We start from the raw sequence: 15,798 nt of genomic DNA, 5'->3' as shown, positions 1-15,798 counted from the left end.
CACCACTTTCAATTTCCTAAAAATACACTGAGATCTCCTTCCACTTGTCACTGTTCACACTGCTACTTTGTCTGAGATGCCCATCACGGACAGATCATATCCACTCTCCAAAGCAAGTTTAAGTTAAGCCACCTGCCATACTTCCCTGATCCTTCAAGTAATAACCTCCTTTATCTGGACCCCCACATCACTATATCTGCACCCTTTTAAGGCCCTTACTTCTTTCCAGCTTGCATTCACACACACGTATACACACATATACATACACATATATAATATATACACACACATATATATGCACACAAATATTTAAAGAGAGAAAAATGTATATTAGACATTACATATGTTAGATATATAAATACATATATAATATATGTGTATATTATTTCCCATTCAAGCATATGAGATCTTGAGGTCAGGGTTGCTCTCCATCTTTACGTCTCCCACAACACATAACATGGTGTGTCACACTCAGTAAGCCACAGTAAGTAAGAAAGTAATGGAAAGCAGGCCAGCTAAAGATAGAATAGACTTTCTACTTCATCAATCTTGCTAATAGAGACAATTCCTCTGACAAAACACACACTTTTTAAGGGGCAATAGATTAAAATTTTTTTAGTGTATATATGTGCTAAGAAAGTAAGGTATTAATATCTATGCTTTAAAAAAACAAAATCAAGTTAAACAAATCAAAAAAGTCCTTAAAAGAGCAAAGAGCAAAACCTTGCTTAAATATAATGAAATGTTTCAATATAAGCCTCCCAGTACACAGTTGTATATCCTAGTTGTGAGTGCTTCTGGTTGCGCTATGTAGGACACCGTCTCAGCAGGGCCTGATGAGTGCTGCCATGTCCACACCCAGAATCCAAACCAGCAAAACCCTGGGCTGCTGAAGCGGAGCACGTGAACTTAACCACTCGGCCACGGGGCCAGCCCACCTTTTCTCCCCTCTTAAGAGAGATTCTTAAAAATAACTACACAGAGGGGCTGGCCCAGTAGCACAGCAGCTAAGTTCACACATTCCGCTTTGGTGACCTGGGGTTTGCCAGTTTGGATCCTGGGCGTGGCCAGACACACTGCTTGTCAAGCTATGCCATGGCAGGCATCCCACGTATAAAGTAGAGGAAGATGGGTACGGATATTAGCTCAGGGCCAGTCTTCTTCAGCAAAAAAAGAGGAGGATTGGCAGCAGATGTTAGCTCAGGGCTAATCTTCCTCAAAAAAAAACTACAGAGAACTTCTGGAAACGAGAAATATAACAATTGAAACAAAAAACACTAGTTTAAAAAAGAGATGAGGAACAGAAGAATTAATAAAATAGAAAATATATCAGAAAAAATTAACCAGAACACAGACTTTTTTCCTAAATAGGATCACATGTATCATTAATTCACTATATTTATAATAGATCTCAAAAACGCTTCAAACTTTCTTCATTAAATATATATATTTATATAGGAAAAACTCAAATAATCTTCCACTTCTCTTTTTTAACAAAAACAAAAAGGAAAAAAGAGAGAGACTGAGAAAATTAAAAGTGAGTCCAGGAGATTCTGTATCTAGATAACAGACTTTCCAGAGAGAAAAGAGAAAACAGAGGGGAGGAAACAGCTCAGAAGTAATTTAGGGCCGGCCCGGTGGCGCAGTGGTTTAGTTCGCACGTTCTGCTTCTCAGCGGCCGGTGGTTCGCCAGTTCAGATCCTGGGTGTGGACATGGCACCGTGTGGCATGCTACGCTGTGGTAGGCGTCCCACATATAAAGTAGAGGAAGATGGGCATGGATGTTAGCTCAGGGCCAGGCTTCCTCAGCAAAAAAGAGGAGGACTGGCAGTAGTTAGCTCAGGGCTAATCTTCCTCAAAAATAAAAAAAAGGAGTAATTTAATGAATTTTCCCAAAAGTGAGTATCCAAATTGAAGTATCCAAAACATAAGATGGTCAAATTTGAGAACCTTGGGGGATAAAAAATAAAAGCTTGCAGAGAGAAGGGGGACAAGAAAAGAAAAAAAGAAAAATGGGTTTTATACTAGAGTGACATTAGAATTCTCAAGACCAATACTAAAAGCAAGAGGACAATGGAGCAATACCTTCAAAATTCTAAGGGAAAATTATTTCCAGCCTACAATTTTATCCAGGCAAATTACCAATTAAGCATGAAGACAGAATAAAGCCATTTTCAGACATACAAGGTCTCAAAAAATATGGTTCTCATGTATTCTTCCTCAGGAAGTTACAGAAGTTCACCAAAACAGTGAAATAAAGCAAAAAGAAAAATAAACATGGGATCCAAGAAATAGATGATGCAGCAAAAGAGAAATATGAAAGCAATCCTCAGGATGACAGTGAGGTGAAATTATAAGAAAACGGCTATGCAGCAGGTGCAAAGCCAAATGGGGGCAGGTCAGAAAGTTCTGAAAAATACTTCTTCAAGAAGATGAAACTTAGAGAATACCTAATGTATATGATGTACTAAAAAAGAGATCTACACTAATGGGGATGAGTTTAGGGTTAAATCTATAGTAAGTATACTTAAAAACTTGGCAAACTAAAAAAAAATAGGATTATTAACCAGAAGAACAAATACATAAAGGTAAGAAGTCACCAGTTAGGCTTACATAGCCCACTAAGCCCCTTGCAGAATTAGCTCTCACCACTCTCTCTCAGGCATCGGCTGTTACTCTACTCCTCGGTCTGCTTCAGCCAACTGGCGTCCTTGCTGTTTCGAGAAAATGCCCACTACACTCCCAAATCATTTTGCTTTGGCTATTCCCTCTTCATAAAATACTCTTTTCCCAGATATTCAAATAACTAACACCCTCACCTCGTACAGATCTTGGAGCACATACAGGTCTTTGCGCAAATGTCACATTCTCAATGAGAGTAACTTGCTACCCTACTTAAAATTACAACCCACACCCTACTCTCCCACCCTGCCACTCTCTGTCCTCCAACCCATGATCAATTTTTTCCTATAGCACTTGTCAATTCTTCAAATACTTTACGTTCATTGTTGGTTGTCTGTTACCACCTCTAGAAGTAAGTTCCATAAGGAAGATATTACCACAAGCATCTGGAACAGTACGTGGCTCAGGACAGGAAATGAATAAATGCTGCGTGAATGAATGAATAAATAAGAATGGAAAAGCAATAAGGTAACACCACAGAAGCTTCTTGTCTCACTTGTGAATAGCATCTACATAACCATAATGATATTCATCCTATAAAATTATGATATAAATTAACAGGAGAACGAGAGAAGGCTGTGTGTATACATGTGTGGTGGACTGAGAGATCTAAATAAATCCTCATCTCCCATAAAGGCATGTCAATAGGTAGCATGTAAAATGGGAAATCAAGAAGTAACAACATAGGCATTTTATTTATATATATGATAACATCCAAAGGAATCAACTAAAAGAGCTAAAAATGGTTATCTTTGGAAAGCAAGAATTGGGTGGCAGAGTCAGTTTTTCAAACTATTTAACATTTGGAACTACGTGCAAATATAAGTCCTGAAAGGTAAATTACAAAGGAAAAAAAGACAAGTCATGTGCTGGGAGATGATGTTCACCATGCATGCAATCGACTCAGGATTAATATCCAGGTCACATACAGAATGTCAAGACCAAAGACCCAAAAAATGTAAGAAATGATATAAAAAAGCATTTCACAGATGACGAAGCATGAATGCCCAATAACACGAAAAACTGCTCAGGGAAATGCAAATTAAAACCACCATGAGATATTCTTTTATACCTATCAGATCAGCAAATATTTAAAAATCTGACTTCATCAAGAGTGCTCACAAGAATGTGAAACAACAGAAACTTTCATACACTGCTGACAGGACTGTAATTTGGTAGAACCACTCCGGAAAACATCTGTATTACCTAGTAAAGTTGAAGATGTACTTACCCGACAATTCAGCGACTCCACTCCTAGTTATAGATATCCTATAGAAACTCCTGAACAATGCATCAGAGGAATGCGCAATAATTTCTGCCACAGTACTATTTTTATAATCAGAAAACTGGAAACAAACCAAATTTCCATCTACAGGAGAATGAATAAATATGCTACAATATATTCATAAAACAAAATATGCTAATAGTAGTTAAAAATGAGTGAACTGGAGAAACATGCATCCCAAAGCAATTCTTCTGAGTCTTTTGTGTGACTCCATTTACATAAAGTCAAACAGCAAAACTGAATATGAGTAAGCGGTAAAACTATAAAGAAAGCAAGAGAACGATAAACACAAAATTCAGGACAGTGGGTATCTCCAGGGGCCAGCATAGGCTCAGGGAAGAGCACAAAGGGGACTTCAGTGGGTGGGGGTATGGTGTGGCTGTGGACACGTGTTCTTTTCTAATATAAAAATTTCATAAGAATAAAATTCTGTACAAATACAAGGACAAACCTACAACTGAACAGAATACAAAATATGCATACATTTTCAGTCAAAAAGACCTAAGTACACTGAGGGTCAGAGAGTTTAAGGACTTGCCAACAGGAACAGAGTAAATCTCAAAATTCAGAACTCAAGCTAGGTTTGTCTGACTTCACAATTTGATATTCTTCCCATTTAGAGAACCAAAAAGGTAGCTTGGCTAACTTATAAAATATATGCAAATTTCATTCTCACTAACAAAATTAAAAAAAGAGAAATCACTGGGAGTAGAAAATGCTCAAGGTTCCAAGTAACCCTCAGTGGAGATGGCAAACACCTAGAGAGGTGGCATATCTGAAGAATGGGATAGGGGCCGGCCCTGTGGCTGAGTGGTTAGGTTGGCCCGCTCCGCTTTGGCGGCCCAGGGTTTCACTGGTTAGGATCCTGGGTGCGGACATGGCACTGCTCATCAAGCTATGCTGAGGCAGCATCCCACATGCCACAACTAGAAGGACCCACAACTAAAAATATACAACTATGTAGCAGGGAACTTTGGGGAGAAAAAGGAAAAATAAAAATAAAAAATCTTTGAAAAAAAAAGAATGGGATAGAGTTGTAGGAAGCAACTGTGCAAGTATCAATGTAGCCCTAACTCACAAAAAAGGAAAGTAACTTCCACTGAGACCCTTCTATGCAAGGGCACTTTATACGCAATATTTTATGAATTCTCTCAACAATGCTAGAAGTTACATATCATACTCAATTAACAGATGAGAAAATTAAGATTCAGGGAGTTAAGAGAGAAGAAGAAATTCTTCGGTGAATATTCCCAGTGCCCCACCTGGCTCAGGGAAGTCCAGTCAGCCAGACAGATGAGCAGAAATCTTCAGAAGATGACTACAATGATACTACAGATATTTAACATAACTACACACAAGAGGAGGAAATGAAGAAGCCACAATAAAAATCAGAATGGACAATTTTTTGTCTCTGAAACTGTGGTAAGATTTCTACATCCACTTAATACTCCACCAAATATGAGAACGAATGGATGCTCACCTGTGACCAGGATGGTAAATGGCTGTGCTGATTCCATGAGGATAATGACTACTGAAGCTGAAACAGTGACTCTCTTGATAGCTCTGATTTGTTCCAACACTAAATTTAAGAAGGTAAATAAGAAATAAATACTATTAAATCACAATCACATACCACTAAATATCCACTAAAATTAAATTAAAAAGACAGACACCACCAAATATTGCTGAGGATGTAAAACAACCAGAACCCTGATAGCTTATTAGAAGGAATATGAACGATATAACCACTTTGGGAAATGGTCTGGCAGTTTCTTATAAAAATAAAGTGTATCTACCCTATGACTCAGCAACTCCACTCAAAGACATTGACCCAAGAGAAATGAAAATGTATATCCATAAAGACTTGTAAAAGAATGGTCATAGCAGCTTTATTCACAATAGCCCAAAACTGGAAACTTAGGGGCTGGCCCAGTGGCACAGCAGTTAAGTTCGCACACTCCACTTCAGCAGCCCGGGGTTCGCCAGTTCAGCTCCCAGGCGTGAACCTACACACAGCTTATCAAGCTATGCTGTGGCAGGTGTCCCACATATACAAAAATAGAGGAGGATAGGCACAGATGTTAGCTCAGGGCCAATCTTCGTCAGCAAAAAAGAGGAGGATTGGCAGCTGATAGCTCAGGGCTAATCTTACTCAAAAAAAAAAAAAACCAAAAAAACTGGAGACTTAGAGGTCCATCAACAGAAGTATGGATAAACAAATCATGAGTGCTATGGAACGAATGTTTGTTACCCCCATGGATTGAATGTGTCTCCTCAAAATTCATATGTTAAAACCCTAATGCCAATGTGATGGTATCTGGAGGTGGGGTCTTTGGGAGATATTAGGTCATAAGGACGGAGCCCTCATGAACGAGTTTAGCGCCCTTATAAGAAAAGGCCAGACAGCTAGCTAGCTCTCTTTCCACCATGTGAGGATATAAGAAGTTGGCAGTCTGCAACCCAGAAGAGGGCTCTCGCCAGAACCTGACCATGCTGGCACCCTAATCTCAGACTTCCAGCCTCTAGAACTGCGAGAAATAAATTTCTGTTGTTGATAAACCACCCAGTTTATTACATCTGTTATAGCAACCCAGACTAAGACACATGAGATATTCATACAATGAAATACTAATCAGCAATAAAAAGGAATTAACTACTGATACATGTAAAATATGGACAAATCTCAAAATATGCTAAACAAAAGAAGACTTCGACAAAACAGCACACACTATATGAGTCCATTAATGTCAATTACTAGAACAGGCAAAACTAATCTGTGATGAAAAAAATTATAAACAGCAATTCCTCTGGGGGTGAGTGTGGACAGAGATTTACTGAGAAGAAGCATGAGGGAACTTTCTAGCACGATAGTCATTTCTGTCTCCTGATAGGGGTATGAATTGCACAAGTGTATGTATTTGTCATAACTCACTGGCTGGTATACTTAAGAACTGTGCACTGCATTGTATGCAAATTTTATCTCAAAAGAAAGAAAACTATAAGCAAATAATGAACTTTAATTAATGATATGCATGCTAAAGTATTTAAGTACTGACAAATATATTAAAAAAGGAAGACTGATTAAAGGCTGGATAGAGGAATGGACAGAAATGTGATATAGCAAGAATAGTAAAACACTAATTACAGAATTTAAGTGGAGGTATGAGTGAATATACTATACAATTCTTTTAACCTTCCTATTATATTTGTAATTTTTCATAATAAAATGCTGAAGGAAAAAAAAGAAACACCAAAATCTGACACTAAACCAGAGAAATAAACATTATTTCAAATAGGACTTCCCAAATAAAGCATACTTTTACCTTACAAGGTAACTTCTAAGTTCTCCTCGGTAATTGATGACCAAGAGTTCTGCAGACCACTGCGCACTTGCTTTATATTCCAAAAATATCAAGCCAGCAATGGCATAGCTCAAATCACCTGCTAAAATAGATGCCTAGAGAAGAGGAGAGATTAAGTTACTAAAAAGAGACTAGATAGAAGTTATCATATGTATAGGTAATTGGAGGATGTCCGAGACATTGGCCTTGCCAGGTGCACTTTAAATAAGACAGCCCTGGAACTGATCTGTATCCTGAAGAAGCAAGCAAGCTATGATTAGCTCTTCTTAATGCAGCTACTAGAAAATTTTAAACTACACATGTGATCACTTATATAGCTCACGTTTCTATTACACAGTGCTAGTCAAGAAAACAGTAATCCAAACTTCTTACTTTGGTTCTCCAAGACTCCACAATATGAGCTCAATGTATTTTTTCACGTTTCTCCACTCATTATGTCTGAACAAAAATCATTCTCTACATCACTGGTTCTCATCCCTAGCTTCTCATAAGAATCAGCTAAAAAACCTTGAAACAATATTAATGCCCAGGGCCCACTCAGATCAACTAAGTCAGACTCTGTGGGTGGAGCCTGGGCAATCCGGTAATTTGTTTTGTTTTTGTTTTTCTTTTCTGTATAAAGCTTCCCAGGTGATTCTAAGATGCAGCCAGAATCTGTTCTACCTGCCCCTATATTTGTTCATTTGAGGAAGGAGCGTAGGAAGTAAAAAGCACTGGATTTCTAAGAGACACTAACTGGACTGCCACTGGAAAAGTCATTTCACTCCCTGGATTGCCACTGGAAAAGTCATTTTACTCCCTCTCAATTACAGTTTTCTAAACTGTAAAATGAGAGTAACATCTACCCAATCTATTCAAAGGGTATGGTGAGCATTATACAAGAATATATACCAAAGTCATTAACAAAGTACAAAGCACTACACAAATACAAGTTATTAGTATCATTCATTTTTTTCTCCACTCTCCCTTTCAATATCTAACACCTTTAGGCTAACAAATTCTAACTTCTCTTGAAGCTGTTCCTCTTGCAACAGCCCACTGACTTCTTTCCCTCACTGGAACCTTTTAACAGCTTTCCGTACCTCGATTTAGAACTTACTTACTACCATGTTTTAATAATGGTGGATTACATCTGCATAGTGCACTAGGAAATACAAAGATAACTACTTCACATACAGATCTCTAACTAGATTCTGAGCATCTTAAGTTCACAACTTATTATTCTGATTTACATTTCTATTTCTTCTCTCATCATATTCATTCATTCAGGTACCTATACATGACAGGCATTCGAAAAAATACAATATCAGCTGAAGGTATGTACGTACTGGGACAATAACAAAGAGTTCACTTCCCATGAGATCAAACACCCTCACAGTTCCTGTGCTTTCCGCATAGGCCAGCAGGGTACAATCATAACTCCACGCGACACGCCTCCACTGGGGTTTTGGGTCTTTTGGAACTAGAATGAAAAGAAAAGAAGTGCTTCTAACAATGTATTATAAAAACAGTTAACAACTAAAGTACGTATTCGACTGCATTACATCATCATCTAAGGATCTCTAATGCTTCAGTTCAATAGCAAAGAACGGTTCCAAGAAACCCATTTCAAGTAAGAGTGGGAAGTATAAACCACAGCCAGCTCTGCCCCACTTCTGTGAGAGCAGAGCCCACTGACACCAGGGGTCTACTGAATGCTAAGCATGCCCTAGTCTGGTAAAGGCTCAGGAATCATATACTTCACAATACTTAGGAAATTAAGAGAGATCAAAGGCAAAGAGAATGGGCAGAAAATAAGTCCAATCTAATGACTTCAGCTCCCCTATAAGCAAAAAAAGAAAATTTCAACTGAGATCTTTTAAATATAGCAAATATAGATGCCAAGGAAATACAAAGCGGGATTATACTGACACAGTATTAGAAAGAGAAATATATATAGATAGATAGATAGATACACACACACATACACATGTAAGTATGTAATAATATATTAGGCAGGTCAATCAAGAACTGTTCTTAGTCAATCACACAATTATAAGATGTTAATAATCCAACACCTATATTTTTTCTTTCTTTCTTTTTCTCCTCAAATCCCCCCAGCACATAGGTGTGTATTTCTTTAGTTGCAGATCCTTCTAGTTGTGGCACATGGGAAGCCGCCTCAACGTGGCCTGACAAGCAGTGCCATGTCCGCACCCAGGATCCGAACCAGCGAAACCCTGGGCCACGGGAAGCAGGGCATGCGAACCCCTCGGCCACGGGGCCGGCCCCTATATTTTTTTCTGTTCTGAATTTTTCAGTACTACAATAAGGAGAAAGGCTATCAGCTACAAAAGAAAAAGGGGCTGTGAAACTGTAAACTGTGTTAGGTTTGCTGGAGGTTTCTGATGTTTTGTTTGCTTCAGTTTCCCCTTATTAGAATCCCAGAACTGAAGAGACAGGTAGGAACAGTGCCCTCCCTTTACCAACAAGAATTCCAAACGAGTAGGGGACTCAAGACGACACTGTGATCAGAGCAGAACAAAGCCCAGAGCCGAAGTGTCCCACCTCGCACAGTGTGCGGCCCATCGCAGCACAGTGCCTCTCAGTCGGAGCGTGGATCCAGCCCTAGGACTGCCTCAGAAGGTTTCCAAAATTTATGGCTTTCTCTGTTCCTCCGCTAATATCCCAAGTTCAGGCTTCACCATCTCTTGCTTAGACTCTCACAACGGCCTCCTAACTAGTCTTCCTTCCTACCTTCAGGCTCTTCCCTCCTAGTCCTTCCTCGGTACTATTCAAAGACATCTTTCTAAAATAGAAAAATGCACAGATCTCATCCTGCTGCTGCTTTAAAAGCCCTGATGGTTCTCCATTTCCAACAACATCAAGTCTAAACTCCTCCGAATACATGGAAGGCTCTTCACAAATGGCTCCGTCATAGCTTTGCAGTTTCACCTCCCATCACTTCCTCCATCACACATCTAATAACCCACCAATAAAACAACTACCTGGCAAATAAGCAAACCATGCATACTGGAGTCTGTGTGTCTTTCATACACATTGCTGCCTCTACCTAGAATGTTCATCTCCAACATTATCAAGAGGCTTCTTGTTTATTACAACACTCTGTGGTAACAAACTGTTACCTCCTCCTTCCTTGAGATTCTTCAAAACCTACTCCTCTCCTATCTCTGCCCCCAAATATGCTGCACGAAAGTCTTTCAGAGCATTCCTCACATCATATTATGTTGTTTACATGACTATTTGCCCCACAACACTCTGAGCTTCTTGGAATCAGAGACAATGTCTTATTCAACAATGCCATCCCAGAACCTGAAACAAAAAGCGATTAATGTTTCACTAATGAGTGAAGCCTGAATTTCTCAGGAAAGTCTATATTAACAGGGTAAGGTAATGGGAAGAGTTTACCATCCCTCAAGGACTACGCAACAATTAAACATGAATTATATAACATCTCTCCACCTAAAAGAGGTACTTCAGACTTCCTTCTTCTCTCTGTAATATGTGTACATATGTTCTGTAATGGGGAAAGTATACCAGATGTAATGAGTTTCACCATTCTGACTATTGTCTACAGGTATAAAACATACCAAAAAATCCAAGAGAGGCCCTTGACCACAGGAGGGTCTAGTGGATTTTATTAAAGCCTAACAAGATATTTATGTACTCTGGAAAAGCGAGTTTTCAAAAATGAGAATAAAATAAAGAAAAAGATTAGTTCTCTGTCTTCAGATAGCAAAAAAAAAATCAAACTTGGAAATAAACAAAGGCACAAAATGATAAACAACACAAGAACACAAGACCCACATACACACAGATGCTATGTAACACCAGCAAGAGGACAACTTAATGCCCTGAAAAATATTCATGTGCTACAGAAACACAGCAACATTTCCCATTTTACTGTTTTCCTCTTACTTCATCTTGATAGGATAAAGAGATTTATGCACCACATTCTGTATCTGTCTGAAATAAGTTCTATCTGAAGGGGATTTGTTTTTACTATTACTTCTAGTTATAATCAGTAGCTCCAGAAAACTCAGAATGTGTTTTGACCCGGACAAAGATATGGTTTCATTACAAGATAAGATTTCACATAACAATGTGCAAATAAAGACTTTATCACTGGATTTTTCCAGCTGCCTGTGTGGTTTTGAAGAGAAATGAACAGTACAGATTTTTACAAAGCAAATGTCAATGGAGTTGTCTGAAAAGTATTCAAAAAGGCTGGTGGTAAAGTTAACCAGCAGTTTGACAACTGCCAGTTCACGGTGAAACTATTTATACCCAGTAGCGCACAGCTTGCAGCAACGGCAGCCCCTTCAACCTGCCTAGTTGCCAGGCTATTTTCCAGCTCAGAGCTTTGGTCAATGCTGTTTTCTCTGCCTGGAAGTCTTTCCCTGAACCCTTCTCTGCTCCTTTTCACCTTTCAGGTCTCAGTTTAAATGTCACTTCTTTAGGATGTATTCTCTGATCATCCTAAGTAGCCTGAAGGCCCCATTATTCTCCACCATTCCAATGATTCCATTTCCTTGACAGTCTTATCCCACATAAGAATTACATATTTGTTTATTTACTTTTTATTCTCTGCCCTAGTCATTAAACTATAAGTTTCAAAATGTCAGGTGCTGTGTTCATAACTTTATCACCAGTGCCTAATACTTTGGTGGCACACAACAGGCACTCAAGTGCTAAAGGAAAACACTTTGAGCCAGTGCTCATTTATCCAAATTAGAAATGGAAATGGGAATAGACTTAAAAATTAAGGAACACAAGGTTTTATTCTCAGCTGCCATGAAACAACTGAGTGTGACCTTGGGGAGATGCCAAGGTGTAGTTTCCTCATTTGCAAAATGAAGGGTTCAATGAACAATCTCTCACATACATTCTTTCACTTTTAAATCAAGAACCAGTGAGCAAGAGCAAACTAGCAGAGCTAGAAAGACATGCAGAGAAGCTAAATATTTAAATATTTGAAATAATAGTGTCGGTAGAACACATGAGACAAATTTTACAATCCTAGAATAAAAACAGTCTAAGAAGATAAGAAGCCATAAAATTATAAAGGGAAAAAAATGACAAATGCTGTTACCAAAAAAAAGACACTGGAAAAAAAAAGACATGGGGAAAAAGACACTGTAATAAATTTAAAAGACAAATCAACCGGGTAAAAATATTTGCAACATATATGACAAAGGGTTAATACTCACTATATAGAAATACTACAAACCAGTAAGAAAAAGTCAAGTAGTCTAAGAAGAATACAGGCAAAAGGATATGATCTAACAAGTCACAAAAAAATGAAAATACCCAGTTAACATATGTTCTGCCTAATAACTAAAGGTATGCAAATGGAAAATGAGATGCTTTTTTCCCTTTGTCTGTGAACCTCATGAATATTTTTAAAATAGGTAACACACGGTGCTGACAACGAAGAAAAGAAAAGTCTTCAATCATACCCTTTTCATGGTTGTATAAACAGGTAAAAGTTTCTGGAAGGAATTACAGCAGTAGCTATCACATTTTAAATACTACACCCAAAGACAAACAGCATATCTCTTCCAGCGCTTAGAGGGAGAAGAGGACAAAGATGGGTAAGAGAAAGGAAGAAAACAAGCCACAGTAAACAACCTAAATTTCCATCAAGAGGGCAAGTAGACAGATAAAATGCAGTTCACCTTCTTACGATGGAATGCTGTGGCTACCTTGAAAAGACTGAAACACAGCTATACACAATGACTGGGAAAGACTTCATCAAGGCAGTAAGTGTGGGAGCGAGGTGGAAACCAAACTATATCGGATGATCTCGTTTTGTTAAAGAAAAACAGTCAGTCCATGTATACACAGGTTCATATAGGCATAGAAGGTTTTATATTAAATCATTAATATAAGTTCCTACATAGAACGCAAATTAAGAGAAAGGATGGACTTCTTTTTTTACTTTTTCTATGTTTGTATTGTTTGAATTCTTTGCAAGTATGTACTGCTTTTGCAATTAAAAAAAAACAGAGTACTTAACTAGTTTCATACTAGGCCTCCCACCATAAAAGAAAAATTTGTCAAAGAACTGTTTTCAGACGTTACTCTACAGGCCGTGCGAGATTGTGATCACCGGGAGAAGGGAAACAAATGAGATGAGGCCCAGCACCACCCTTGCTTTCTGCCAGTAAACACTTTCTGGACCACGCCTCATGAAGGAGCGCAGACAGGACCTGGAAGTCTCACTGAAGTGAGGCGATAAAGATTGGTGTTTGGAGCTACTGAGCTGACTAGAATTTGCAAGGCAGCACGGCAGAGAGAAGTGAGGCTGAAAAGGAGCTTTAAAAACCTGCAGAGAGGAACCCTTCGGTCTTTGGCAGGACACAAAGCTGCACACACACAGAAAGATTTCACAATGCCAAGGAGAGGATACGTATCGGGGGGAAAAACAACTACCAGAGCTTAGAGAGGATTTGGAAATGTTTGAGTTCCACCCAGTCACAGTGGAGAGACTTCACTGAACACTCTGAGCATTAAGAGATCCCAGAAAGGCCTCACCTTAAAGTAGGACTAATCTAATCCTAAAGTAAAAGCTGTTCTAAACCATATCTTACAACACAAAAAATTAATATGATATTGTATGTCAATTATACTTCAATTCAAAAAAAAATAAGCCTTAAAAATTTAAGCTGATGCACAAAGAAATCAACTAGCCCCCAGAATAAAACTCAGTACAACTAGAGAGAAAATCAATAAGGATATAAAAATTTGAACAGCTCTGACACCCAACTCAATGTAGCTGACATTTATAAAACACTATACTCAATAACTGCACCATACCCAAGAATCAAATTCTTTTAAAAGAATCAAATTCTTTTAAATTCTTTTAATTAAATTACTTTAAAAGAATTTGATTCATGAAGACAGACCACATGCTGAGCCATAAATCAAGTCTCGATAAATTTAAAAGGTTAAAATCATTTGTAAATGTTCTCTGACCACAATAGAATTAAATTAGATACCAGTAACGAAAAGATGCTTATATTAGAACAGGCTTAAAGGCTTATAGAAGAAAAGAAAAAAGGTTTAAAGTCAATGATCTAAACTTTCATCTTTCATCTGGAAAAATAAGAGCAAATTAAACCTAGTAGGAAATAATAAAGATAAAAGCAAAAATCAAAAAAAAAACAATAGAAAGAGAAATCAAAATCTAAAGTTTTTTACTGAAGAATAAATTAATAAATTGATAAAACTCTGGCTGACTGATCAAGAGAAAAGAGAGAAAACACAAATTACCAACATCAAGAACAAAAGAGAGGACATCAGTACAGATCCAACAGACAGTAATAAGGGAACACTGAAGACATAATAATATTATAAACAACTTTAAGTCAACATATTCTACAACTTAGAGGAAAACTCCATGAAAAACTAAAACTGAAGCAAGAGGAAACTGAAAATTTAAAAGGCTTTATATCTATTCTAAAAACTTAATTAGGAATTAAAAACCTACTCACAAAGAAATCTCCAAATTTCACTGGTGAATTCTATCAAACATTTAAGGAAGAAATAGTTCCAATTCTACACAAACTCTTACAGAAAACAAAAAAGAAAGGAACACTTGCCAATTCATGTTTTGAGTCCAGCACTACTCCAACACCAAATCAGAAATAATTACAAAAAAAATCTACAAACCAATATCCCCATGAACATAGACACAATAATCTGCTACCTATGTTACACAAAATTATCTGCACAAAGGCCTAATGATGGTTCTACGTTGCTTGTGGTATCAAGTAAAACAGAGACTTGCTTCCTGCTCAGAGATCAAATTTACAGGCACTTTCTGAATGATTTGGCTAATTGGGAGACCTATGTCCTAACACCAGTATGTTACCCAGTAAAAAAAAACAAAAAAGATATTTTGTAAAGTTCTTCTTAAACTTCAACCTGAAAGACTTAAAAGCCTATTCTTAAGTGAAGAAAGCATATTATAAAACATTTTACTTTCATAGAACATATCTATAATAGTTGACAGGTACTTACAGAAAAATATCTGAAAGAACAGATCATAAAAGATTAATGGTACTTATCTCTGGATGGTGTATTTATTTTTATTTTCTACTTTTTGCTCATTCTTAGTTTCTACTAAGAATGTGTATTATTGGGGTTGGCCCGGTGGCGCAGGGGTTAACGGCGCATGTTCCGCTTCAGCAGCCCGGGGTTTGTTGGTTGGAATCCTGGGTGCGGACATGGCACAACTTGGCAAGCCATGCTGTGGTAGGCCTCCCACATATAAAGTGGAGGAATATGGGCATGGATGTTAGCTCAGGGCCAGCCTTCCTCAGCAAAAAAGAGGAGGATTGGCAGCAGATGTTAGCTCAGGGCTAATCTTCCTCAAAAAAAAAAAAAAAAGAAAGAATGTATATTATTCTTGCAACGATAAAATTTTTTCTCTAAAGATAAAACAAAAAGGAGACCAGCACCAGT

At 37.9% G+C, this 15,798-nt stretch overlaps 1 protein-coding gene across 2 annotated transcripts in view; it reads right to left on the bottom strand.

Moving 5' to 3' along the window:
* Positions 1-15,798, bottom strand: part of NBAS (NBAS subunit of NRZ tethering complex) — a 337,182-nt gene that overhangs the window by 305,824 nt on the left and 15,560 nt on the right. For both annotated transcript variants that reach the window (XM_046661718.1, XM_046661719.1), the window contains exons 7-9: positions 8,658-8,791; positions 7,291-7,424; positions 5,448-5,546 (exon numbers count right to left, since the gene is read on the bottom strand). In XM_046661718.1, coding sequence (XP_046517674.1) covers positions 5,448-5,546; positions 7,291-7,424; positions 8,658-8,791 — 367 coding nt within the window. The remainder of the gene's footprint in view (positions 1-5,447; positions 5,547-7,290; positions 7,425-8,657; positions 8,792-15,798) is intronic.

Source organism: Equus quagga, chromosome 5, assembly GCF_021613505.1.
Source record: "Equus quagga isolate Etosha38 chromosome 5, UCLA_HA_Equagga_1.0, whole genome shotgun sequence".
Lineage (NCBI taxonomy): Eukaryota > Metazoa > Chordata > Mammalia > Perissodactyla > Equidae > Equus > Equus quagga.
This window is presented reverse-complemented; position numbering and strand designations above follow the sequence as displayed.